The 26,265-nt window shown below is 39.3% G+C and overlaps 1 protein-coding gene across 2 annotated transcripts; it reads left to right on the top strand.

The window, feature by feature from the left end:
• The first annotated feature begins 385 nt into the window (after positions 1 to 385).
• Positions 386 to 24,399, top strand: RPF2 (ribosome production factor 2 homolog). 2 transcript variants are annotated; one of them, XM_089530564.1, is made up of 10 exons: positions 386 to 490; positions 3,486 to 3,618; positions 4,970 to 5,007; positions 6,199 to 6,238; positions 7,781 to 7,862; positions 9,415 to 9,491; positions 12,942 to 13,041; positions 20,857 to 20,959; positions 21,460 to 21,604; positions 22,581 to 24,398. In XM_089530564.1, the coding sequence occupies exons 1-10, from the start codon at positions 468 to 470 to the stop codon at positions 22,755 to 22,757; spliced, it is 918 nt and encodes a 305-aa protein (XP_089386690.1). In that variant the 5' UTR covers positions 386 to 467; the 3' UTR covers positions 22,758 to 24,398. The 2 variants fall into 2 exon arrangements, with proteins under 2 accessions (XP_089386690.1, XP_089386692.1); XM_089530566.1 differs by lacking the exon at positions 386 to 490 and adding an exon at positions 809 to 903 and having other exon boundaries at positions 22,581 to 24,399.
• The last annotated feature ends 1,866 nt before the right edge of the window (positions 24,400 to 26,265 follow it).

Below are 26,265 nucleotides of genomic sequence, written 5' to 3'. Positions count from 1 at the left end.
GCAAGAGGGATGGTGTCTCACCAAAACTACAAATCCCAGGACTCTGTAGGATGGAGCTGCAGCGCTTAAAAAGTGGTGTCGGAATGGCATTATCTCCACAGGCTAAATGACCAGTGGTCCCCTTTAATAAGAGACTGTGGACTTCAGCTCCTAGAGGCCTCAGCCATGTTGGCCAATAGCCTGGGATTCTGGGAAATGAAGTCCAAAATCCCTTAAAGAGCACACAGTTTGGGGGTCACTGCCCTCAATGGTGCAGATGCACCCTGAGTCTGTGAAGCAGAGACAGAAGCAATTGTAAATGCGTGTCTGTGTGAGAAAAACCCTCTAGATCTGAAAGTCTTGACTTTTCCTATCTCTACATTCCAGTTCAGATTGGTGCGGCGGACGTGAGGACACCAAATAATTCCACTTCCGGGGCAGAGGTTGGGTCGTCCCACGTGGAGGGCGCCGCCGGGTGTTTGTGGGCGATGGAGGCTCTGGATCGCGTGGAGTGAGTGCTGGGGCCAGAGGGAGGGCTTTATGGGGACCCTGCCCTGCTTCCTTTCCCTCCCTGGCAGTGGGTCCCGAGGGATCCCTGGGGGAGTCACACCCCTTTCCCAGGGGCCCTGAAGTGTAGGCCTCCTTGGGAAAGCTCCCTTGAGGGCAGGGCTGTGTCTCTGCAAACTCTGTAGCACCAGGGTGACAGATGTCGTGGCCCTCAGAGGAGGACAAGGCTCCTCAGAATGAAACACTTGACACACTCACATGAGTATACGCTCTTATCATGTGGTTTATTTGCACCTCTGTGACACGCAGGGCGCCCTTGCTGTCCACTGGGGTTTGGTTCCAGGACCCCTGTGGATACCAGGAGCCATGAGTGCTCACGGCCCATTCAGTGCAATGTCTTCAAATGGCAAGAGCAAGGTTTGTTTTGTGTAATTGACATGTTTTTGGCATCCATGGCTTTGGAGGGGCAGATGCTTACTGCATTTTGACATGTACTCAGCTGTATCTTTCTGAGGAACTTGCTATCCCCCTTAAAATGTCTTGTTGGCTTGCAATACGCTTATAAAACCACTAGCAAGACCAATGCTTAAAAGTGTACTCTACTGGAACAAACCAAACCACGCTGCAGGAATAACCAGCGCTTGGAAATTATTATGGCAGCAGAGTTCTCTGAGAGAGAAAGCTAAACGTTCCCCAAAACTACAGTTCCCAGGATTCCCTAACATTGACCCAGGGCAGATAAAGCAGCCTCAAACGGGGTTATTTCTGCAGTGTGTTTTGAACCTGAATCTGTATTTAAATTATTCCTTTCATTTGTGCTGGAATGAAGGGAGGGAACACCTTTCAGCATTTTCATTGTGCTTCTTAGAGATCCTCAAGATGGAGAGCATTCAAGGAAAATGCTGGACATTACTCAAAGAGCAATTTAATGTGAACATTGCTGCATTTTTGTGTGGCTGTAAGGCCCATTATGGTAAACATGCATAGGGTTGCATTCCTGTGTGTTATCTCTCTCTGCACTGGAGCTCTTGAGAGTGAAGTCCAGCAACATCTGGGGGCTGCAATTTCCTTTCTCTGCTTTAAAAAAACTGCATGCTAAGGAGTAGTATTTTAATTTTAGGATTAGGTAACATACAATAAGCAGATTAAAATAACTACATTTACACTACTATAAGAATAGTTCAGGTAAAACAATGAAACAGTAATCCCATTGAAGGAAATAAAAGTAAATAAAAAACAAAAAACTGATGACATACTAGCAGAGATACCTCAGCAAGATAGATCTGCTATCCTTGGTTTAGTATACTTTTTCTGCAATGCACAAAACTGTGCTAGTGTTAGATAACACCAATTAAACAAGACATCATTTCTACCACAGATAAATTCTAGTGTCTCTCATGGGGACTGGTTACAGGCAACATGTCACTCCCTTGGTTGAAACAGCTTCTCTGGCTTCTGATTTGTTCCTGTGTAGAATTCAAAGTACAGTTGGACCTCCATATCCACAGGCTTGCCATCTGCAGATCTGAGCATCCACACATTGCGACACCATTAAGGAGAATGGGACTTGAGGCCCTGCTTTTTTCTGTATCTGCAGGGGTGGGTGTATCCAAAACAGATCCCCTGCAGATATGGAGGTCTGACTGTATTGGTTATGACCTTTAAAGCCCTGTATGGCGTAAATCCAAACTACCATATATACTCAACTATACATCGACCTCATGTATAAGTTGGGAGCAAGTTTGGGGGCCAAAATTATGGATTTTGATATGATTATAAATCAAGGGTAAAACTTAGGGGCGTGTAATGAAGGATGTAAAGGACAAAGCAAAGGAAAACAATACCAAAAAACCTGCAGCCATAACTATTTATGCTTGTAGTAAAGGATGGATGGATGAGAGAGTAGAAGAGGGCCAGTGCTTCCAAGGCAGATTAAACTATTTTTCGTTCACCAGGGGATAGTTACATATACATATATGTATACACACACACACGAGTAAAAGTATAGTACTTACATTGACCCGTGGATAAGTCAAGTCAGGTTTTTTGGGTCAATTTTTTAACCTGAATTTTTAGACTTATACTTGAGTATATACAGTGTTGAAATACCTGAAATATCTGAAAACCCTTATTTCACTATATAAGCCTGTCTGAATTTTAAGATCTTCAGAGGTGGGGTTTTTCTGATCCCACCACCTTCACAGCATGGTGTAGTGGTTTGAGTGTTGGACTACAACTCTGGGGGCCAGGGTTTGGTTCCCAGTTCAGCCATGAAACTCACTGGCTGACCTTGGGCAAATCACATGCTCTCAGCCTCAGGGGAAGACAATGGCAAACCTCTGAACAAGCCACCTTCACAAGTACAGCTGATTAGATACAGAGTAGCACCTTCTCCAAATGGAATTCTCTGCCATGGGAGACAAGACTGGCTTTCACCCTGTTCTCCTTCTTCTCACACAAAGAAATCTTTGGCCTGTTACAGACAGCCAAAATAAAGCTGCTTCGAGTCACAGTGGAGGTATGGTGTTTCAATGATGCATGAGTCCTAAGAGTCCAGAAGTCGCACCAAAGCCATGCTCCAGCCCTAAGGACTGGAGCGTGGCTTTGGTGTGGCTTCTGGACTCTTAGGATGCATGCATCATTGAAACACCATACCTCCACTGTGACTTGAAGCAGCTTTATTTTGACTGTCTGTAACAGGCCATTGTATTTGAGCAGAGTTTTGGTAGCTAAGTGACTAGACAAAAAGGTCTTCAATAGATTGTGTATACTGCATTTTTATTGTGTTTCTAAATTATATTTATTTATTTTTTTGAACTATTGTTGCTTTAAAATGATAGTTTTTATGATTTAAAAATATTGCTAGGTTTTTATTCATGTGAGCTGCCATGGGGTCATGATCAAGGGAAAGGCAGTATAATAAATATGATATTGTTTTTACAAGTGCATTCAAATACTTGGTGAAAGCTAACATTCTGTCATACATATTTTTATGTCAGGAAACCCAAAACCAAGAGGGCTAAAAGATTTCTTGAGAAAAGAGAGCCAAAGCTGACCGAAAATACCAAGAATGCCATGCTAATAAGAGGTGGAAATGCAAATACAACTGTCACTGAAGTACTAAAAGACATTGTAAGTATGTTTGGAAATATCGATGGAGATGGGGTTATGTTGTGCTGTGTTATATAGAACTGTGATTTAGAGCAGCAGATCTCAAATTCGGTCCTCTAAATGTTTGCACTTCAATTCTCAGTATTTTTGCTGTTGGCCATAATGGCTGAGACTGCTGGGAGCTGAAGTCCAAAACATCTGGAGGACCAAGGTTTGGGAATCATTGATTTAACAAATAGATCATCACTCTGGGGTTAAGCCATCTAAGCACTAGATTCTAGAAAGACTGTGTTCCTTATATTTTGGTTGTATTTTAGTTGTAAGAGAATGAATAGTAGAGAAGCTTACTCTCCAGCAGCTGCAGCCCATCAGTTGTATTATGAAACATCTTATTAATATTTGTTGTAATTTTGTTGATTGCAATCAATCAATGTAATTATTATTGATTATTGCAGTCAGTGACCAGCTTTGTTGGTTACAAATCTGTAGCATGCATAATTACGGACAGTGTTTTATAGAACTTTATGAGACCTACAGTTTCTGAATGGTCTCTGTTGATCCTCACCACTCTAGTCTCTTTGACACGTTTGTAGCATACTTTATTTGGATCTACACCCTACCTGTCTAGATGGTACAGAGTGGCTGACAGCCAGCTATTTCCCCCTCAAACATGTCAGGGATTGGGACCATATTTGTGCCTCTTAACAACTATTCCTTTCTTTTCTGGAACTTGCCACAGACTGGCAATCAATGTCTCAAGAACCAGCTCTAATCCACAAATCATAACTTTGAGTAATACTGGCTTAGAATAATTTTCTGGTGTGACTCTTTGATGCCTCTTAGTAAAAAGGTTCATATAATTGAGAGAAGATTGGCATGTGAGTGGAAAGGACCCCATCCCATCCACCCCACCCCCTTTTTAAAGATATTGAACCAGAATAAATTCTGCATTGGTGGAAATATCTGCTGGATTAAAGAGTCCTATGTGATAGCAGGGATTCTACTTGAGGGGCATAACTCAGCAGATGTAGGGGCAGCTGTGATGTTCATATCTGATGGCCACTGTAGTATACGGAAGGTGATTCAACAAGGAAAGCTCAAAATGCAAATTGGATGGTTTATGCTTTCTGTATTTGTATCAGCAATGCCTACTGCTGCCTGTTTCAGGAAGCAGGAGATCAGCAGAGTTTGCTAATAGGTTCATTAGCAGAAGCCTGTTAGGCACACAGTGTGTGGTGATGTCCCCCAGGGACTCATTAGTTGTATCTTTGTGGTTGTATGAACAAACATATTTTCTTTGTATTTATATTGATTAGTTGTAGAGTGCTTCACCACTGAAGTTCTGTTTTTAACTACCATTTTCTTTCCATAGTATGCTTTGAAAAAGCCCTTTGCTGTGTTATATAAAAGGTAAGTTACTGGGGTTTTTTTATGACATGAGCTTGATTTCCTTGAATGAGATATTAACTTACGTGATATTTTGATTTTATGCACAACTTTTATGCCCAGCCCTCATTAGTTTGAAAAAACCTGACAGAACAAAAGTGTTTTTACCTGCTGCAGAAAAGAGAGAGGGTATAGGGCCATCCTGGCCTCTCTATGGAGGGAGTATGAGAGCTTGGGAGCAGCCACCGAGAAGGCCCTCTTGTTCCCATCAAACAAGCCTGAGAGGGTGATGGGACAGAGAGAAGTGCCTCTCCTGATGAACGTAGTGCTCTAATGGGCTCATAAAGAGAGATACAGATCTTCAAATAATCTGAACCCAAGCCTACTGTCAATATGAAGAGTAGAATACTTGTATTATGATGCTATTGATTATAGTATTGAACATTTGATAAGTCTGCACTGCACAAAAATAAGTGGTGCTGTAATTCTTGAACTGCTTATAGTGGTGGGAATCTTGTTGATATTCTGTGCATCTGTAAATTCCACTATGGAACTGGTTGGACATCTTTGTGCATTGCAGAATATGCACATTCAACTCAAGGGTGTGAAAGTTTGCTTGTGCATTCAAATGCACACATGCACTTGGTTGCACATTTGGGTGTGCATTCAGTTGTGCAATACTGCCATTCAACACAAGAGTTGCATTGCACAGTCAGTGTGTTACACTGCATACTGAGATCTGTGTTGTGATGTAGGACCAGTATGTAGAGAGATCTTGTAGCACCTTTGAGACTAACTGAAAAAAAAGAAGTTGGCAGCATGTACTTCAGTCTACTTCCTACTTGTAAAAGCATCTGAGGAGGTAGACTGAAGTACATGCTGCCAACTTCTTTTTTCAGTTAGTCTCAACGGTGCTATAAGATCTCACTATGTACTGATTCTGCAGACGAACATGGCTATATCTTTGAATTCTATCTGATGTAGGATGTTTGCCATTGTATAACATGGATGATTATAATGTGGCCCTTTAGATGTTGTTGAACTGCAGGGCCCTGCCGCCATAGCCAGCATAGTTAGTGATGGCAATTGCTGGGAACTTCACTCCAGCAACACCCGATTGCTACCCTTCCTGCATAAAGTGATTAAAATGTCAGAATAGAGCATATAGACTTCTCCTGTAAGATACTTAATGAAATTCAAACTTTCTGTTCTCAGAAAAAATATAGCAAGACCCTTTGAAGATCAAACCTCACTGGTGAGTAAAAAGACTTGGAAAAAGTGAACAGTCATATTTCTGTGAAACTAAAACAGCAACTAAAAAGATTCAAGGAAGAGAAAGCCAGAGCAGTAGGGAATTTAGGCGTTCGAGGACCTATTTTGTATTTGCTGCTTTTGACATCTTGGTCAACCAGCCATCCCCAATTGGATGTTTCAGACTGGAGCCCATGTTAGCATGGTCATTGGCCAGGTGACACATGTTATGTAAAACCTCTGGAGGGTACAACCCTTGATGCTTGCTACGATTCATTTTCATTATGCCACATTATGGTTTAGTGTGGGGTTTGAACTTGGCTTTTATGTTTTGTTAAAATGGACATTGTTGTGGTTTACTTGTGTCAGAATAATTCCCTAGTTATGGTTTCTTTTGCCTTTAGGCAGAACTGTACAGGCAGAGGATCTTTCAGCTTAATTTCCTTGATACTGGCAGCTAATTTCATGATATTATAAGTGACAAGGTCTAAAAGAGTTTCCACTAAAGCCTGAATGGATGAGAGAGCAGAGGAAGGGCAGTGTTTCCAGGACAGATTTCACTCTTGCTTTTCACCAGGGGATAATTAGTCTTTTAATAAGAGTTAAAGTGCAGTACTTACTTTGACCTTTGGATAAGTCGACTCAGTTTTTTTGGATTAATTTTTTGACTAAAATTTTCTAAACTTATACATGAGTATATACAGTAAAATATAATACATTGACATTTCCCTAATATTTTTGACCTGAGTAAGTCCTTAAGTAAGTGTACTCGAACAAACAAGCAAAACTAAACTGGCAACTCCATTCTTATAGTTCATAAGCATTTTGTTGACAATTTTCCCATCAGGAGAAATTGGAATTGAAATCTGAATGCTGTCTCGATCTTACTTTCTAAAATATACAGACACCTTTAACTTGAAACTTTAAGGTGTTTTGAAAAGAATATGCTTTCTGGATTACCTTCTCTGACTGCAAGCATATAAAACAAGAACAGACTATCTAAAGATACTGGACTGCAACTCCAGTCAGCCTTGGTACAAGTCTGTTTATGATCTGTCAAAGTTTTCTCCAGGTCTACTGAGCTAAAAGTCTTTTTAATGAAGCCACACTGGTTTCAAATAAGACAGAGCTTTCATTATACCAAGCTGAATGTTTACTTTACCTCACCACAGGGATTGAGAATCTGTTGCACCTCTAAATTTGTTTGTATAACAACCTTTATCAGTCTTAACCAGCATAACCGGTGGTAAAGGAAGATGGAAACTGTAGTCCAGCATTTGAAAAATCACACATTGCTCGCCCCTATAATAGATAAACTGGTATCCATAAAGGGAAAGCTATGCTATAAACTAAATAAACAACCTCAGAGTAATTATGAGAAGCAAATGGGAGACCCCTCCCCTTGGGTAGGTTTAAAGGTGTTCAGTAGGGGTGCATTCAGCACTGAAATGTGCTTTCTATGTGGCTTACGTTTTGCAAGGCATTCAACATACTTTAAACACATTATTATTATTATTATTATTATTATTATTATTATTATTATTAGGAATTTTTTTCCAAGAAGTCTGACTGCTCTTTGTTCCTGTTCGGATCACATAATAAGAAGAGACCTAATAATCTGATAATAGGTAAAGTGTTTTAAAAATGTGTTTGAAGAAATCTTTCTCTAATAAAATATATCCAAAATGAGAATGATTATACCTTTGCCCTAACTCCTAAAAATTTGCTCTTCTAATTTTTAATTTATAAATATGTTTATGGGAAAGTAATGTCAATATATTTGAAAGATTCCAGTTATTTTTGTATAAATATGATTCGTGGGAAGCAATGACATTAAGTTTTCAAGTTTTAGATCTTCTGTTGTTGTGTGCCTTCAAGTCACTTCCGATTTAGCATGATTCTAAGAGGAACCTATCATGGGGTTTGTTTTCTTGGCAAGATGTGTGCAGAAGAAATTTGCTTTTGCCTTTGTCTGAGGCTGAGAGCATGACTTGCCCAAGTTCTATGGCTGAGTGGGAATTCAAATTCTGTTCTCCAGAGTTGTAGTCCCGTGCTTAAACCACTATACCATGCTGGCTCTTAGATCTCATTACTGTGTCATAAGTATGTGCATGGCTAGTTCTATTCTATTCTGTTCCTACACCTGTCATCTCACATAGGAGAGCATGTGGTTCAGGTGGCTGTGCCCACTAGCATCTGGGTACTAAGCAAAAGGTGAGAACAGTTGATGTGTATGTAGAATCTGTACTCAGAATACATGTATACATACACGAAGTCCCTTTTCATTGGTTATATGAAGGTAGAGCAGTGGTTCTCAATCTTTGCTTCTCTAGTTGTTTTGGATATCATTTCCCAGAATGAAGTCTGTCCATTGGCTATACCAGCTGGGGCTTCTGGGACCAAAAACATGAGGAGGACCAGAGGTCGAGAGCCAGTAAGGTGGAGGAAAGTCCATCAGAGGGCAGAGGCAAGGCCAGTCTTCACAACTGAGCTTCGCTCCACACATCCTGTGAGCACATGGTAGAAAAATAAGGTTTCTGGTTGACGGTTGGTTTTGGTTTTAAGTGACAAGAGTTGCCTTAGTGTCCAAGTGAAGGACTCCTTATACTAGCAATTAGAAAGTGTTTTGCAGCTCTTCTGTCTTTTTGCTAGAAAGGACAGAGATGTAGGAAGTGGTGGACAAGTCATAAATAGATGACTTGCAAAGACAGAGCAATGGTTGGATACAAGTTTTGATTTGAGAGGTTTTAATAATATATTGCACTTTCTTGTTTCTTTAGAATTTCTGATTTTTAAAATAATCTTCTATTTGGTTGTGTTCAAAGTGTAAATTTGGTCGGAACTGAGTCATAATCTTGGAAAAAACCTAGTCATCAGATTACATACAATGTGCTGGTGGCAGGTCCCTGTATCCAATTTCTTGGCATGTCAGGATTTCTTTGTCTTGAAAATGAATGTGAACTCCAAGTTATTTTGTACATATAGATGAGTAAGCTTTTTAGCTACGTGGAGCTGATGGTTATATGGCAGCTTCTGTGTCTGTACCCTTTAAGTATGCTGTAAAATAGCTGTAACCTTGCTGCCCATCTGTATGTAAAGTGTCATGCTGTGCTAATCACACCTGATCAAGAGTAAAATCTGATTTTGTTTTGTTCTGTTTTCTTTACCTTTCTACTGTAGGTCGCATGTACGATTATCATGTTCTTGATATGATTGAGCTGGGCATTGAGAAGTTTGTAGCTCTGAGGGATATTAAGGTAAGATAGTGGTAAAATGCCACTAGGATTTCTGTCAAAACTTCTAATTGACTGGTAGCAGTATTCAAAAGTGAGATTGGGAGGGGAGGGAGGGAGGAAATTATCAAACTGAATTTTTTTAGACATTTAAAATAGTCTATAGAACCCTTCAGTTCAAAATTTCCAGGGCATTTTACAGAAACCGAAAACAATCAGTTACAAACAGTAAAAGGGAGCATTTACAATTACCACATTTGGAGGCAGGAGGAGTTGGAAGTTAAAAGCCAGGGGAAATAAAAACATCTTTGCATGTTGCCTAAATGTGCAAACTTAACCTTTACTCTCTAGTGTGTGTGCATGCTGTGTTTTATAAATAATGTAAGAAAAACAATGTGGGCTCTGTTCCAGAATATTATAAAGCTTATCATAATTACTTCAGAGTTACTGGTTTGTTTGTTTTTTAACTAGTATCTTGCCTTTCTCCCACTGTAAGGGTATTTCCTTGAACTTGAAATTTCCTCTTTTTCTGTTTATAAGTGGAAAACTCTGCTCTCTTCACAATTTTTTAAACATGAAAATGGTTACTATTTCTGAGTGTACTGTAGCAAAGCTTAACTCCTTCCTCTATTAATTAATAAATTGCAAGAACAGACCCATTGCATATTTTGCTGTGGGTTGAGTCATAGCTATCTCCTGTGGGTAATAAAATGGTCTGATGGTCTTCTTCTTATTGAGGAGCTAAATCCACTGCATCATGGCAGATTTCAGGTGAAAGCTTACCTGACTGACTGCTCCTCGAATAACACTAAGATTCCTACATGCAGAACATGAGCATGTCAGGGAGAGACATGTGGGGCCAGATGCCTTCTTCCTGGCATTTAGTTATCTATGTAGAACAGATAAAGCGGGGAAGACAAGCCAACAGAGTGTCAGAATTGAGGCCACTTTAGTCTGTTGCAGAGAATCCCCCATTTTGTGAAGTCGAAGGCTTTCATGGCCGTCATCCATAGTTTTTTGTGGGTTTTTCAGGCTATGTGGCCATGTTCTAGAAGAGTTTATTACTGACGTTTCGCCAGCATCTGTCACTGGCATCTTCAGAGAATGAAGAGAATCCCCCATTTACTTCTAGTAGAGGGTGCTGTGGAGCATGCAGAGTTAAGTGAGAAATTCCCTTATATGCTGCTTTCCCACTGGTCAGGAAATAAAGTGGCATGCAAAGCTGGTAGCTCTCAACTGGCATGTGCAAGTATTAGCTGAGAACATTTTTCTCCTCCTGTTGTTACCTTCAAACAAACAAATAAGTCACAGCACCATGTATGTGAAATATAACAATACAAACACCTGAGGAAATAGACCAAGTCTCTGAAAAATTGTGCAACAACTTATTTCACACAGTCTTCAAGGTGCTGCAAGAGCTCTTTGCATATTAATATAAAAAAATAACAGCTTAATGAATATACAGTGACTATAAATACATTTAACAAAGAGTTAGAGCAGCACAACTAAAATACTAGGTATAATAAAGAAATAGCTGTGTTAGTCTGCAGAATCAGTGTATAGAGAGATCTTGTAGCACCTTTGTGATGAACTGAAAGAAAGAAGCTGGCAGCATAAGCTTTCATAGACTTAAGTCTATGAAAGCTCATGCTGTCAACCTATTTCTTTCAGTTTGTCTCAAAAGTGCTACAAGATGTCTCTACATAGGTATAACAAAGATAGCATGACTTAGCGCTAGTGAAGTACAACACTACATTCAAATCAGGATTGCAGGGTCTTATTCTGGTATACTGTAGACATCTGTTGGCTATATCACTTGCAACACTGTGGAGTATCTTGACCGGCTCTAACACTTGAACCTACTGGGGCTTTTTCAGGTGAAATTATGCCAGTTAGATCAAAGTAAGTAAGATATTTTCCAGGGAAGTAGCAGTCCAAATATGTCGCATCGAAAGCAACAGAAGCTTATTGTGTCTTTAAAACAAATGTAGAAGAGCTATGGCTTCTGCCCTGCCCCTCCCAAACTTCCATACACACCCATAATCTGGGAGCAGATTGTCCAAAATTGTCATACACCCCTCCAGGTGTGTTGGACAGGTTGAATGTATGCACACCCCCTTCACAACAACAAAGGCACCACATCCCTGGAAATGAAAACTGGAAGTTGTTTCTGGTTTTGTTCTTGGCAGAGCCAAAATATCACTGCCTTGTCCACCCACTTGTGAATCTACGCATTTAGCCCACTTTTGCATGAAGTATTATTCTGTTCAAAGTAGGTGCATATGGAGATGGATGCAGCAGTAGAAACTGGAAGGGTGGGTAAATAAATAAATAAATAAATAAATAAATAATAATAATAATAATAATAATAATAATAATAAAATTTTTATTTCTATACCGCCCTTCCATTGATCAGGGCGGTGTACAACATATTAAAACACATACAATAAACACAGGTTACAGATATTAAAAACAAATTAAAAGCCTAGTCAGCCAGCCATCTTGCCGACAAAAAAAGAGTAAGCAGTGAGGTCAGAGGGAATTGAAATTTGGACAGTACAGATGGTGATTATTGTTTTAGTAACAATGTCCATTCACAAATGAGATGTTAGCAAAAACATAGGCATCCTTGCTTTAATAATAATAATAATAATAGGATTTATTTATATACCGCCCAATCACTGGGAATCCGAGCGGTTTACAACAGAGGGGATAATAGACGGTTCCCTGCCCGCAGGCTTACAATCTAAAAGACACGACACAAAAGGAGAAGGGAATGGTGGGGGGGGGGGAGAGGATCAGGTCCAGCATTCTTCTCTTCCTTGGAGGCCTGGACCAAGGCAGATGGACCAGAGGGAGGGCTCTTCTTCCAGGCAGGCCTGGTGGAGCTAGCCTGCCTCTCTCTCCCTCTCTCCTTTAGTGAGCTGGTGAGCACAGGTGATGTGATAAAGCTTCTTTGTCCTTATTTTGGACAGCTCCCAGGCTTTGAAACCCATTTCCTAGAAAGGCAAGATGGATACCCTGCTTGCTGTTTTTCCAGTGGCAGGTGGACACCTTTTGTTTAGGCAGGTCTCTGAGAACTGATTGCTCATAGGGAAAGGGCCTTTAATAATGCCTTGTGTGATCTATATTTGGTGTCCCCCCCTTTTTTTTAATAGTTGTACTTCTAACTTGCTTTCAATTGTATTGATAATTTAAAATGCATTTTAACTTTTATATGCTGTGAACTTTTTACCTATGTATCCACTGTAATTGTAGTCACGCCATAATAAATTTAGTTTGGGAGGTGCCTATAACACCCTTTGATTTAGTTATGACGTATGTGCTTAAAAATGCCTAATTCCCTGTTACTTTTTGGGAATATAACATGCTTTTTGTCACATAATTTGTTTAGCATGTTTTTCAAGATAATCATTACTTTCCCCATCCCTCACCATCAATTTCCATGTTTTATTGTTGTAAACTATATAATAGAGCAGCAAGTGCCCTGAAGGGACAAAGCCCATGTTGATATTTGCGGGTGACGCTTTTGACATCAGCGAAGAACACAGACGATTAAAAAGCCTTCTCATAGGTAAGTTTACATTTTTTGATATCTGGGAATTGTGGAAGCTGTTGCAAGTACGGAGACATTACATATTGTGCTGTGGGTTGAGTTATAGCCATCTCCTGTGGGTAATAAAATGTGAAAATGTCACTGGGCTAAAGTTATGTCAACAATCTTTACCTATTAAAATGCTTATTTCCTTGCTGTCTTCTGGTTCAGAGCCTTTTGTTGTTGCTGATGCCTTTTGCTGGATGGTTGGGCTGGGGGTGGAAAAAGTGGGATGATGAGGACAGGCTGCCCCAAGATGAAGGAATAGATTTTCAGGCAAAAATAAACGCAGCCCAAGGGCCTGCTACATTGTCTGGGAATAGTTATCTGTTATAGCATGACTGAAATTCTGTGGGTTTCTTTTTCATCAGTGATTTGAATAGGAGGCCACTGGGAATGTAACATCAGTGTGGGATGCACTATGTGTATGTGTATTATAAAATGTAACGAAATATGTCATGTGAAATAATATATATGATATAATATAATATAGTTAGAGTGTTGTACTATGACTCTGGAGACCAGGGTTGGAATCCTGACTGCCATGTAAACCCACTGGGTGACACACTTTCAGCCTTGGAGGATTGTTCAGTCATAGAAAAGGTTGACAATGGCAAACCCCCTCTGAAGAAACTTGCCAAGAACACCCCATAACAGGTTTGTCTAAGGGTCACCATAAATTGGAACCATCTTAGAATCATAGAATCGTAGAGTTGCAAGAGACCATAAGTGCCATCCAGTCCAACTCCCCTGCCATGCAGGAACTCTCAATCAAAGCATACCCGACAGATGGCCATCCAGCCTCTGTTTAAAGACCTCCAAGGAAGGAAACTTCACCACTCTCTGAGGGAGTGTGTTCCACTGTTGAACAGCCCTTACTGTCAGGACATTCATCAGTCTTGAAGGCACACAACAACAACATGTATAATAATATACTATATATGTTATAGCATGTGCTTGAATAATTTCAAATAATAATTAATAATAAATAATGATAATTTGAATAATTTCAAATCCTGAAACTGGATTTTTTTTTAAAAAAAGGCATTTTAGTCTTTCTTGTTCATTATTGATACTAGAGCAGTGATTCCCAAACTTTGGTCCTTTGAGTTTTTTGGACTTCAGTTTGGCCAGCAGTCAGGAATTCTGGGAGCTGAATTAAGTCCAAAGCATCTGGAGGACCAAAGTTTGGGGACCACTAGAGGATGTGTTTTGAGACAGCCTGCAGGCCAAGAGTCAACACATTTTAGCTGGCTCTGGTAACCAGCCAGCCAAAACATGTTTTTATTGTGCAACTGTTCTGGAGCATCCAGCATGACTAGAGGGAATGAGACCTAGGTCTTCCCAACAGCTAAGAGGTTTGGGAGCTTGAAGCTCAGGTGCTGAGTAAAACAGCAAGAAGTCTTCCAAGATTTGATTCAGCATCAGGCAGACTCTCTGCCCTTCCCATATGTTTCAGTGGTACCCAAGAGAGGCCCTCCCTCCCTTCTTTGTTTAGCAGAGCAAAAAACCATGCCATTGGTGAAGCCATTTGGGACCATGCGTCCAAGATGAAGCAGGTGGACAACTTCCCCACCTCGTCCCACCCTACCCCAGTCTGATCTTCTCCAGGCCTCAGACTCATTTCAAAAGACCTCTTCAAGTTATCCCTTCATGTTTCTGTGAGCAGAGCAGCATTTTAAGTGGGAAGGAAGAGGTGGTTTGAGCAGGAAGTTGCAGAAAACATGTATAAAGAATGTGGTGTAAACAGAGAGGAAATGGATAGGAACATTAACTTCTGGCTGTGACCCCATCAAGTGCTTTCTTTAGCTCCATCACCTGCCAGCACGTGTCCCCACTGACAGATCCCATCTCTGCACTGCAGCCCTTGACCAAGAAAAGTTTGTTTTTCTTTGGTCTGGAAAAGATGGAGCTGTGATGTCATGTGCATAATGATGCTGCATGAATGCTTTTGGATACCTCAAGACACAATGAAATATGAAGAAGCGGAAAGTAATAGAGCAAGTGATTTTTATCCTTTCACTGTTCAGATCAGAAGTCAGGCACTTCATATTGCCTTTTCTTTCCTCACTCTGGCCCCAAACTGGGAGACAGACACCTCTGGGAGTCGTGAAAAAATGTGTGTGAATACTTTCAGATGCTATACTAGAAGAGTGAAGTGAGATTGTACATGTTTCTGTGCTATCACAAAGCCTGATGTTGCTCTGTATTATACAGAAAGATGCTTTCTCCTCTAAAGCCAGAAGCTCTTAAGTTTTGGCAGATACTTGCTTCAGTGTGGTTGGCATTGCTTTGAAGTGTAGCCAAATTGGAGCACACTCCACAATTGGGAAAGTGTAGGCTGGGTTTGTAATAATTCAGTTATACTACCATATGTAAGAAGCTAGCATCTAGATGTCTAGTTTGAGTGCTAAGAGAAAGTTCTAATTTTTAATTCTACGTTTTTCTAATTTTGTTTCTGTAAAGGGAAAGTACATTTCGATACTGGGGTTACAGTATGAGTATCTACTACATTCAGATTTTCCATCTACCACTTCTCCTTTTTTTCTCTATTTTCCATGCAGATGTTTTTGTTTATTTGTTTTTCTTCTTCTGGAGATTGGATGGTGTGGTAGTTGAGTATCTTTGTACAAGACCTTCTAGACCCTTGCGCTGTTGTGGAATTCTGTTTTTCCTGAGGTGTGCACAGAGCATTTCTGTATCTAGACACTATGATTTGTTTCAGGCAAAGTGGATTGGCCTCCTTCATAGAAGTAAATAGTAGTGGAGGGCATATGGAATATTTTGGGGTATTTTATAATATGAAAATGGATGAAATGATGTAAGGAATTTATCCAGCAGATTTTCATTGCCTCCCAGCTTGTGTGTAACATCTTGTGAAAAAGTCTCTTTTTCCCCCCACTGAAAATCAAATGTACCCTCAAGGAGATTATCTACCATGGAGTGAAATATAAAATATGGGGCAAATGTTGGAAGAAGCATTCTAAACAGTGAACCAGTTTCACTAGGTGAAGTTGATTTGCTATGCTTTGAACTAGTGTAGAGCTGTACTTGGGTGGAATAAAGTTTTTTAAATTTTGCATTTATGCTCATGATGTTGTTGTGTTCCTTCAAGTAATTTCTCACTTATGGCAACCCTATCACAGGGGTTTCTTGGCAAGTTTCATCAGAGGACGTTTACCACTGCCATCCTCTGAGGTGGAGAGAATGTACCTAAGTTCTGCCATTGAGTTTCCATAGCTGATTGGAACCCTGGTCTCCAGAGTTGTAGTCCCAGTGCTCAAGTCACTATACCACACTGTCGTGACTCTTTATGCCTTTCTGCATTAGCTTGGGGGAATATCAAGCATCAAATGAACCCTGTTTCCCAAGCTATATGACAACATTGGGTCTCTTAGTAAACAGCTGGGTTTCTGTTGACTTGTGTGCTACAAGCAGTGTTTGAAGTTTGTCCATTTGCAGAAGTCATGTGACTTTACTCTTGAGATGGTATAGGGCTGGAAAATAAGTTCATAGGAGTGTACTGGTATACAACAATGAATCTGATCCCTTTGCAGCTGTCTTTTAACAACCCGTATGTATGCTCTTATAAATGTCAGAAAGCTACATACCTGTCTTCTAAGCATAATTTTTTAGAAAACTGACACCTGTCCTACTTTCTACACTAGATGCAAGAAGAATTAAGTGATTCAAGGTATCTTTGTAGTTTCAGTATTGATTTTTTTTTTATTAACATGCCTTGTACTCCAGTTCAAGGCCACATTCCGTGTTCTTGGCTGACAGTATTGTTCAGAGCCTTATGTGTATTTTGTTTGCAACCTGGATTACAAATCTGACCACATGTTGTCAGAACACATCCCAGCTCATTGGCTCATTCTTTCTTGCCCCTTCTATGTAAATGGCATTTATATGACATGGCCTGCTCTAAATGATGATAATAATATGCCAAATTTTCTGGTTTATATGGCCAGAGAAATACATACATAAAAGAAGACATACCAGTCCACCAATAATTCTACAACAGCAGCTTTTTGTTTTTCCGTATCTTGGAGAATATTGAATTTAGCCACTCAAAAGTGGGATCATAACACCAGAGATATATTATGCAAGCACAAGGAGAATGTTTTTCTATCATTTAAGAGAGAGAGAGAGAGAGAAAGAGAGAGAGAGAGAGCGAAAACTCAAGTTTTAGAGAGTTAATTTATCAGACCACTAAATAGTGCAACCCAGTTATGGTTCTGAATCTGTACACTTTGTTAAATTTCCAATTTTACTAACATCAAATCCATCAATTTTTCCTACTGAACAAGAAACCTCTGTGTTTTGCTTAAGGTTGGAGACAGATCGAGGCCATCTTTGGATTTTATAATTTAGAATATGGGGGAACAGCCCTTTGTATGTTTCTTGTCCCAGCAATCCCAGGCATGAATTGACCCAAAAATGGTAACACTGGTTATAGATTTTGGATTTTGTTGTAGTTGATTTACAGTTCATATTATAGACCAGGGGTAGGCAACCTGCGGCCCGGATGCGGCCCGACGAGGCCTTGGGACCGGCCCCAGCCCGGTCCTGCCGCCAATTGCCGCCGGGGCCTTTGGGGGGCAATTGTCTATAGAAGCCTCAGAAACATGCATTTATATTAACATTTTTTAAAAAATCAGCAATTTTTTTTGTGTGTCCTCCATTTTTTAAAAAAAAGTGTCTTCCATTTGAAAATTTTGTCCTACATTTGTCCTGGCTTATTTATATATTTAATTTTTTAAAAAATTATTTAATTATTTATTTTTTGGCTTTGGCCCCCCAGTTGTCTGAGGGACAGCAACCTGGCCTCCGGCTCAAAAAGATTGCCTACCCCGTTATAGACATACTGTAGATTCAGTATACAATTCAGGGTCCTAAATATCTTACTCGTAGGTATCTAGATAAATTTCCCCCTAAATCACAGTCCCCCATTTAAACCAAAGTAGCACTGAAATGTTAACATCTTATCCTAACTTCTGTATCATCATAAAATGTCGTGTTAATTTTCACCATGTTCTGGGTCATTTAGACTCAAATAGCTTAGAAATACTCTTTCACTTCTCTTGTTTTACATGTCTTTTACCTTGGTGACTGTAAAATTAATATGTTTCGTGGCATGGATTTTACTTCCCCAAACTTGCACAAATAATCATTGTGTCATACTTGGGAGTGGGAAACACTGCTAACATTTTCCATTGCTCATAACCTTTTAGTGCTGAAACATTGTCAACTAATATCCACTATTTGATTGCATTGTGTTTGTCAGTGTGTGGAAAAGAGATAACAGCTGGATTTAATTTTATTGCCCAGAATTTTCTGTAGGAAAGGCTATGTTGTTTTCTTTTCTGTCAGTCCTTTCTTTATTGTCCTGTTCATGTGTTAAATGTTGAATAGCAGTTTGAAGTTCTTGTCACATCTGTATGTCTCTGGGGTGGTTCCCACTGGCTGATACGCCGGGATTCAAATCGAATCCAAGGTGAGGCTTTCCTATTGGAAACCAAATTAACTCTAGAACAGTTCTAGAGTAACCCGCAATCGTTCCCACCTAAAATCGAATCGTAAAGCGGTTTAAAATTTGAATCGGCTTATCTTCATTTAACGCGGTTTAAAAAAATAGAAGGGTCGAACCTATGGGGGTGTTCCCACTTGCGATTTACAACACTTTAAAATACACCGGTATCAGTTAAATCGATTCAAAATAACCCTGGTCTTATCCCGCGTTCCGAATCGCTTTTTTTTCTTCATTCTCATTTACCAACTGATTCGCTTTAAGTGATCCTCTTTCGTTCCTATTCAAATAAAACGGTGTATATATAAACCGGTTTTAGCCTTATTTCGTGTTGAAAGGGGTTTGAGCACTGGATTATGAGTCTTTGGTCACCTTGGGCCAGTCACACTCTCTCAGCCTCTGGAGATGGCAAAAGCCTGCTTACTGGAATCCTATTCTATTACTCACTATTCTTAGATAGCTCTGCAGTGATTGATATTTAACTGTTTGATACTGTTGTGGTAGTTTTCTATAGGAGATTTTCAATGTTTATGTCAATAAAAAAGACTTATGCTTTGTTTATATGTTTTATTCTTAAGTCATGGCCAGTTTTGCAGAGTTAGGATTTCCTCAAGTTGTTGGAGCAATTAATGGGTGCCACATCAAAATCATTGCTCCTGCTCATCAGGGTGCGCAATCTTTCCCAAAGATTCTTTCCCCATGGGGCGGCCAAAGCGAATTTAGGGAACCGAAGCTCTTTCCAGAGGAACTATGGGATGGGTTTAGCAGGAAATCCCTGTTTCATGGCTCCCAAGACAGCCCATCTCAGACCCAAGGCAGCGCTGCCTTCGGTTTGGGAAGGCAAGGAGGGAAGGAGAAACGGCCCGTGCCAACTTCTCCTTCCCTCCTTGCCATCTCAGACCCAAGGCAGCGCTGCCTTTGGTTTGGGAAGGCAAGGAGGGAAAGAGAAACGGCCCATGCCAACTTCTCCTTCCCTCCTTGCCATCTCAGACCCAAGGCAGCGCTGCTTTGATTGACAGCCCCAAAATGGTGAGTGGGAACGAAATAAGGCTGAAACCGGTTTATATATACACCGTTTTATTTGAATAGGAATGAAAGAGGATCACTTAAAGCGAATCAGTTGGTAAATGAGAACGAAGAAAAAAAAGCGATTCGGAATGCGGAATAAGACCAGGGTTATTTTGAATCGATTTAACTGATACCGGTGTATTATAAAGCGTTGTAAATCGCAAGTGGGAACACCCCCTCTGTTACAATAAAAAACTTAAAACATATTTTTGCTGGGCATCATGGCTCGCTGGTGTTATTAACAAGCAGAAGATTTTGGCTTTCTTACTAATTTACTTCAAAGAAGCAAAGTGCACACATATCTTCTGTATCTTCTACTAACAAAGGGGTTTTATAGGGGTGATGCAGGGTGTCGAGAGTGTGTTAATGTGTGGCCACTCTTTCGTCAAAACTTTGGCTCTGATTGTTCTTCTCAGCCACCTGATGTCATTGTGAAAGAGGTGCCTCCCACTGTTAGTGGGGAAAGACCCTCCTCATTTGATGTCCTGTTCCGGGTTGAATCATGAGGTATCAATTTTGGCTTTTCCTGTAGGTGATACAGCAGTCATACTACAATATATTTTAGGAGGGCACATATCACTACATTTTGAAGGCTGGCATGCTCTTTCACATCTGGCAGGGAGACAAGAAATCTTCCTGGGGAGCTGGAACAGCTTATATACTCCCCTGCTTTAATTGCCCAGGGAAAGAGAAAAAGAGCATTTTGGGAGCTGCCTCCCTGAGGAAGTTGGTCACTTGGTCTTTCTATGGGTCTTTTTCTGTGGCCACTAGAGCTTGACAGGTAAACAAGCTCCCAGGATATTCCACCCCAAAACCTCAGTGCATTTTTGGCTGCTGAAACTGCACTCAGGAAACAAAATTGTTCGACTTGAGGGATCTTGTAGTACCTTTGAGACTAACTGAGTGAAAGAAGTTGTAGCATAAACTTTGTTAGACTTGGCCTACTTCCCTAGGTGTCAGGTCTACAAAAGTCCATGTAGACCAAATCTACGAAAGTTTGTGCTACAACTTATTTTGCACGGTTAGTCTCAAAGATGCTGCGAGATCCCTTTGCACACTGATTTTCCAGACTAACATGGCTATATCTCTGGTTTAACAAGAGCCATTTTAAAGAAGTTGCTCTAAAAAAATTGAAGAAATATTATGAAAACATATTTCTTGATTTCAAATATTTCATGGGTCTTCCTCTCTTTTAGATTTCTTCAGAGGCCCAGTAGTGCCCAGTGTGCGCCTGGCAGGCTTAGAACATGTTCTTCACTTCACTGCTGTGGACAAAAAAATCTTTATGAGAAGTTACAAGTAAGTCTGTTTGATGATTGGTTTTGTGTCTGTGTATGTAGCACTGATATGTTTACTGCAGATTAAATTGTGTGATGTGCTTTTGTTGGATTAGACTATAAAGGAAAAGAAAGTAAAACTCTACTCATCTGTGCTTAGGGAGTCTACCGAAATCTCATATCTAAATGTAAACATAAATTATTAATATTTTATTATGTTTTATTTTCCTTTGAACAAATCAAATAAGATGGAGGAGACATAAGAACAGAGTTGGCATATATAACAATCATGTATAAATTCTCATTGATATCAGCTAATTGTTTTGTGGTACCTTATTTATTTTGCATTAACTTACATGGACTGCAGCCCGCTGCATCAGATATATAGAGTGTTGGTTCAGTTGTCAGGTTATATGTGTGTGGACGAATGAATGATTAGATGGGTAAGTGGTTGAGGGATGTAATCAGTGGAGTAAGAAGCAATTGAAATGTAAAAAGTGCAAACTTTTTTTGTCATTTAAGAGTATTGTTGAAAAAATCTGGCTGCAAAATACCAAGGATTGAACTTGAAGATATGGGGCCTTCAGTAGACCTGGTGATGAGGAGGACACATTTGGCTTCAGATGATCTTTATAAATTAGCTCTAAAGAAGCCAAAAGCACTTAAGGTATGTAGGCAGATCTTTACATTTCTTAAAAGATTTTCTGAAATAATGTGGGTGTGGTTGTTTATCTTCCAAATCCTCTGTGAATGTATAGACAAAGCTGATCATTTCCCTTTGCTCTATTAATAAGCCACATAGTCCTTTAGTTCATTCATTTATTCAAGCAGTGTCTTATTTATACTCTTCTCCTCACATTAGTATTTTTTTAAAATTCCCTTGATATTGCGTATAGTTTTAAGCTGCATTGTATTGTTAGGTCCCCATTTTAATTTGCACTATCACTTCCATTAGAAACACATATTGCTAATGATGGTCTGTTGAGATAAAGAAGAATTTAGCTCTATCCTTCTATTACCTGACCTGGATCACTGTTCCTGTAATCCCCAAATCACTGTTTCTGGCTTCCTTCCTTCACGTTAAACCTTATCCCTGAATGAAGACTTAGTGCATTTTTCCAGAGAGTTGCAACTTTCATTTCTCTGGCTCTTTTAGCAGCATTACAAAGGAACTGGGGAAATGATTCAAATGCTGACTATCCTTATAGTGTAGGGCTGGATAGCTGTCAGAAGCTAGGGGAACACATTAGTCCCACAGAAGATCTTGGAGGGCCATGCACCCCTGCAAAAAATAATAATGATGATTATGGCCTCTACGGAATGTGTGTGTGTGTGTGGGGGGGTTACCAAGTTCTTAGGGCCACCTGGACCATTTTAGGCCAGAAGATGGCTTTTTTGGTTTCTTTTTTTTAAAAATGCCTCTCCTGAACCCAGAATGTTCCAGGAAGTGCCAAGAATATGACAAAAATGGCTTTCACATTCCCAACACATTTTGGGGAGAGGGTATTTTGTTTTTTAAAAATTAAATTTATATTAACTGATGAAGGCCATTAAAGTGATCCTGGGTTCCACATGTGGCATGTGGACCACACTTTGTTCACCTGTGTTCTAGAGAACTGAATGATACCTTTTTTCATTTCTAGCCAAAGAAGAAGAAAAACATCTCCCATGATGTCTTTGGTACAAAATATGGACGGATCCACATGCAGAAACAAGATCTGAATAAACTACAAACTCGGAAAATGAAAGGCTTAAGGAAAAGACCAAGTGGAAAGAAGACTGAAGGTGAAGAGAATCCAAAGAAACCAAAATTGGAATAAATGGCTAGACTAGACTGAACAATTGTGTTGGTTGATTTTTTGGTTAACTCATGAAGGAACTGGTAGATCCAACTCTTGAATATCTCTTGCCTTAAAAACCCCTATGAAATTCATGGGGTTGCTCTAAGTCAACAGGCAACTCAAAGGCACACCCATACAAATGCTGTATATACCAGAAATTTATATTTAAATGAGTTTTCACATAAGTTGTAATACTTTGTAATTACAAAAGATTGGGATGTTTTTCAAAGAAGGAAATGAATATGAATTGGTTAATGTTCTGGGATATTTTTGGACAGATTTTATCTGACAACCATGCATAAGTCACTTCTATAATGGCTTCCCCAGATAATTTCCTCCCTTTATTCTCTCCCCAGTCCTTTTTGTTAACTTTTCAATATAGGATGACAGTTTTAAAAGATACCGTATGGTCATTAACATAAGTTGTAGTACATTTGTACCCTGAATAGTTAAAGAAAACCTTATCAGATATTTATCTCTGCTTATGGAAAAACAATTACCTGTATTCATAGGGAAAACAAGTACATTTAATTGACCAGGAAATTGGGACAGTTTTGCTCAAGACTGTTACATAGACTAAGAAATTGTCACTTTGAACAAATAATTTCAGGTTTCTTTGCCCTTCTGTCCTTTCAGTATGAATTGGTGGCAACGGCTCTTTTTCAGGAAAAAAGTTGTAAAGGATTGCTGTCTTATGTTAATTGATCATATAAATAGCTGTAAGAATAAAAGGGGTATAAGTGACTCATTCTTACTCTACTCCATATTTTCTTGTGATAACTGGCTTCCCAATTACAGAGAAGAGCAACCACTTCCAAAAATCATGGCATCTGCAGTAAGGTGTCACTAAATTTTGTGTCCCTTGTTTGTAATTTAAGATTACAGAAGTATATTGCAACATAGGTTTTAATGGATGTGTCGTAATTTTATACCATATTGTTATTTTGTAAGATACATGTTGGTCATCTGAATGGACAGATAATTACTGTGATTGCAAATGGTGTGGACACACATACCAAACAATTAAATTGGACACAGTATTTATTTTACAGAGCATAGTGAATGGGTAAGGTATGTGTGACTTGACTTTGAAGGGGGCTACTGAGTTAGTAGTTTGACCTAGAGCTTGTCTACACTGTTAAAATATTCATTCCAGTAAGATAGACTGCAATCCAGCCACACACAATTTGGAGGAATTTGAGCTTTTTGCAGGGAGGATGTAAACTCCATAATCTCTGCTGAAAAAGGATTAGTCTTTTGAAACTTTTTCAGAGCTGAAAAAGTTCTCACAACTTCATGACGGAAGTACCTCTATCTCCTAGAACATTCTGTGGTAAACCATAGAGTAATGAGTTCAGCAGATGTGTTTTAATGGAAGTTTTCAATGGAAAGTCACAGAGCTGAAATTTATTGGCAGATCTGATAACATGAATCTTGGATCCAGTGAAAACTTAGAAGCAACTATCTCATTATAGAAGATAATCATCTGTCTCTCAGTAAGGGGATCCCTTCCATGTCACTTTTAGAGAAGCATTCTTACTTGAGTTACTTTGAATACCTAATTTTCATGCTTCCAAGAATCCCCAAAAAGATACAGTAAAACAATTTACCAGTATGTAAGTGAAACCATCATAAGCTTTTTTTTGACTACCTGAAGTCTGTTCAATGCATTTTGCATCAGCCATAATTTATGAAAATGGAATGTTATGAAGGAAAATATTAAGTAGATTTGCAGAAGAATAAACTTCAGTTAATATGTATAAAGTCCTTTAGATTTAAAAAGAGAGAGAGAAGTGAGTTAAATTGAGATTTATATGCTTCTAAATATATTGAGAATCAATACCATGGATTTTTTTCTTGTTACTGACTAATATGCACAAGATTCCTGATTCACCTTTTCAGGTTTTTAACAAGTAGTGACTCAGGTTGTTTGTCTTCAAATGATAAGGTGACATCTTTCTTGTAACTATTTAAAACTTGGTTTTGAATGAGGGAAATCTTAGGACTGAGAGAACAACAGAAGCTATATTTTCAAAATGTTTCTCCAGTTGCAAGTTCATGTTAAACCTGGACCTTTTAAAACTCTTTGGCGGTTGATTTAACTATGGCATGGTTATATTAACTTTTATACTAACTAATTGTCTTAGACAAGGAATAAGCAACTTATGGCACTTCAGATGACTCTGGGCATCAGCTTTTATTATCTGTCATGACTGAGTACTGTATATTAACAGAAGATTAACAAGAAGTATTAGTCCATATACAAGTTGAGAACAGGTTTGGGGGCGAAAAGTATGGATTTTGATATGACCCATGGGCATGCAACAAAGGATGTAAAGGAAAAAGCAAAAAGCAAAATGCCAAAGAACTTAACAAAATTCTGGCAGGCATAATTTTGTTCATCCTAAAGGATGGATGGATGGATGGAGGAGGAGGGAACTATGGTAAATGATAGCTGTGCGATGTGTGCAGGAGACAATCAGGCGTGAGTGGGGCTAAGAATACACACACATGTTGAAAAGGATGTAAAAAGTTAAGTTACATTATTCTTATAAAAAAAGGAACCATCCCCTTTTCTGAGTACAATGGTGAAAAGCAAGATTTCAGTCCATCCTAGGAGAATTAAAAAAAAAGCACCAACCCCCTCTATTTTCTTGGTGCTTGTTTGAGGAAAGGTGTCAAAGAACCATCGCCCTTTTCCTGCTCAGGCATTCAAAAAGGCCAGAGGTGGCATCACAGTGGAGAGAATAGAAAGGTTTTGTGCATCTTTTCGGTTCTGTCAGGACAGACTGATCTCGCCTTTTGCCGCTCTTTGGACACTAAGAGTTAAGGTACAGTCATTACTCTTTTAAAAAGAGTTAAGATACGGTAATTACAATGACCTGCAGATAAATCGACCCAGGTTTTTAGGGCTAATTTTTTGACTAAAATTTCTAGACTTGTATGTGACTATATACATTATAACTAATTGGAGTATACATTATAACTAATGGACTATATACATTATAACTACTTGGAGTACAAAACCTAGATGGCCGCCCTCTTTCTTGCAGCATGTGTAGAAATACTTATACACTTGTAATGTTCTGTTAATATTTTAGGCATGATATTAACAACAATTCTTTGATGATGTCTTGCACGGGTATACTGAGTAGGGGGTATGCTGCTGAACAAGTCATTTCTGGTGGCATATGTTGTGGCTGGAATTATTTTTCTACATTATTAAGCATGCTGAATAGTGTGTTTTTACTGCTCTGATAAAGTCACAAAGGGGCCTCATGCAGAAATTATGAATACAGTTTTATGAGTAGCATTGAATGTGCTTGTTTAATGAAATGGAAGAAAATACTTAAATGTGCTTGTGATGTACTGGATGAGTTTAAACATGCTGACTGCACTCAGATTTTTCCCTGGATGCTGTTGTATGTTTAGCTTGGATAATGGACAGTTCAGGCTAAGAAAGTAAAATACTTCTGATGAAAGAAGT

The sequence above is a fragment of the Sceloporus occidentalis genome, unplaced genomic scaffold (genome assembly GCF_023333645.1).
Source record: "Sceloporus occidentalis isolate IW3139 unplaced genomic scaffold, rSceOcc1.0.p SCAF_6, whole genome shotgun sequence".
Taxonomy (NCBI): domain Eukaryota; kingdom Metazoa; phylum Chordata; class Lepidosauria; order Squamata; family Phrynosomatidae; genus Sceloporus; species Sceloporus occidentalis.
Note: the sequence above shows the minus strand (reverse complement) of the source record. Positions and strands in the feature narration are given on the sequence as shown.

What these genes read in the sequence shown, in the direction of transcription:
- RPF2 (XM_089530564.1), top strand. Translation starts at nt 468, where the DNA reads ATGGAGGCTCTGGATCGCGTGGA. An exon ending in CTGAAGTACTAAAAGACATT is followed by an intron (nt 3,619 to 4,969) that starts GTAAGTATGTTT and finishes TTCTTTCCATAG; the next exon opens with TATGCTTTGAAAAAGCCCTT. An exon ending in ACCTAATAATCTGATAATAG is followed by an intron (nt 7,863 to 9,414) that starts GTAAAGTGTTTT and finishes TTTCTACTGTAG; the next exon opens with GTCGCATGTACGATTATCAT.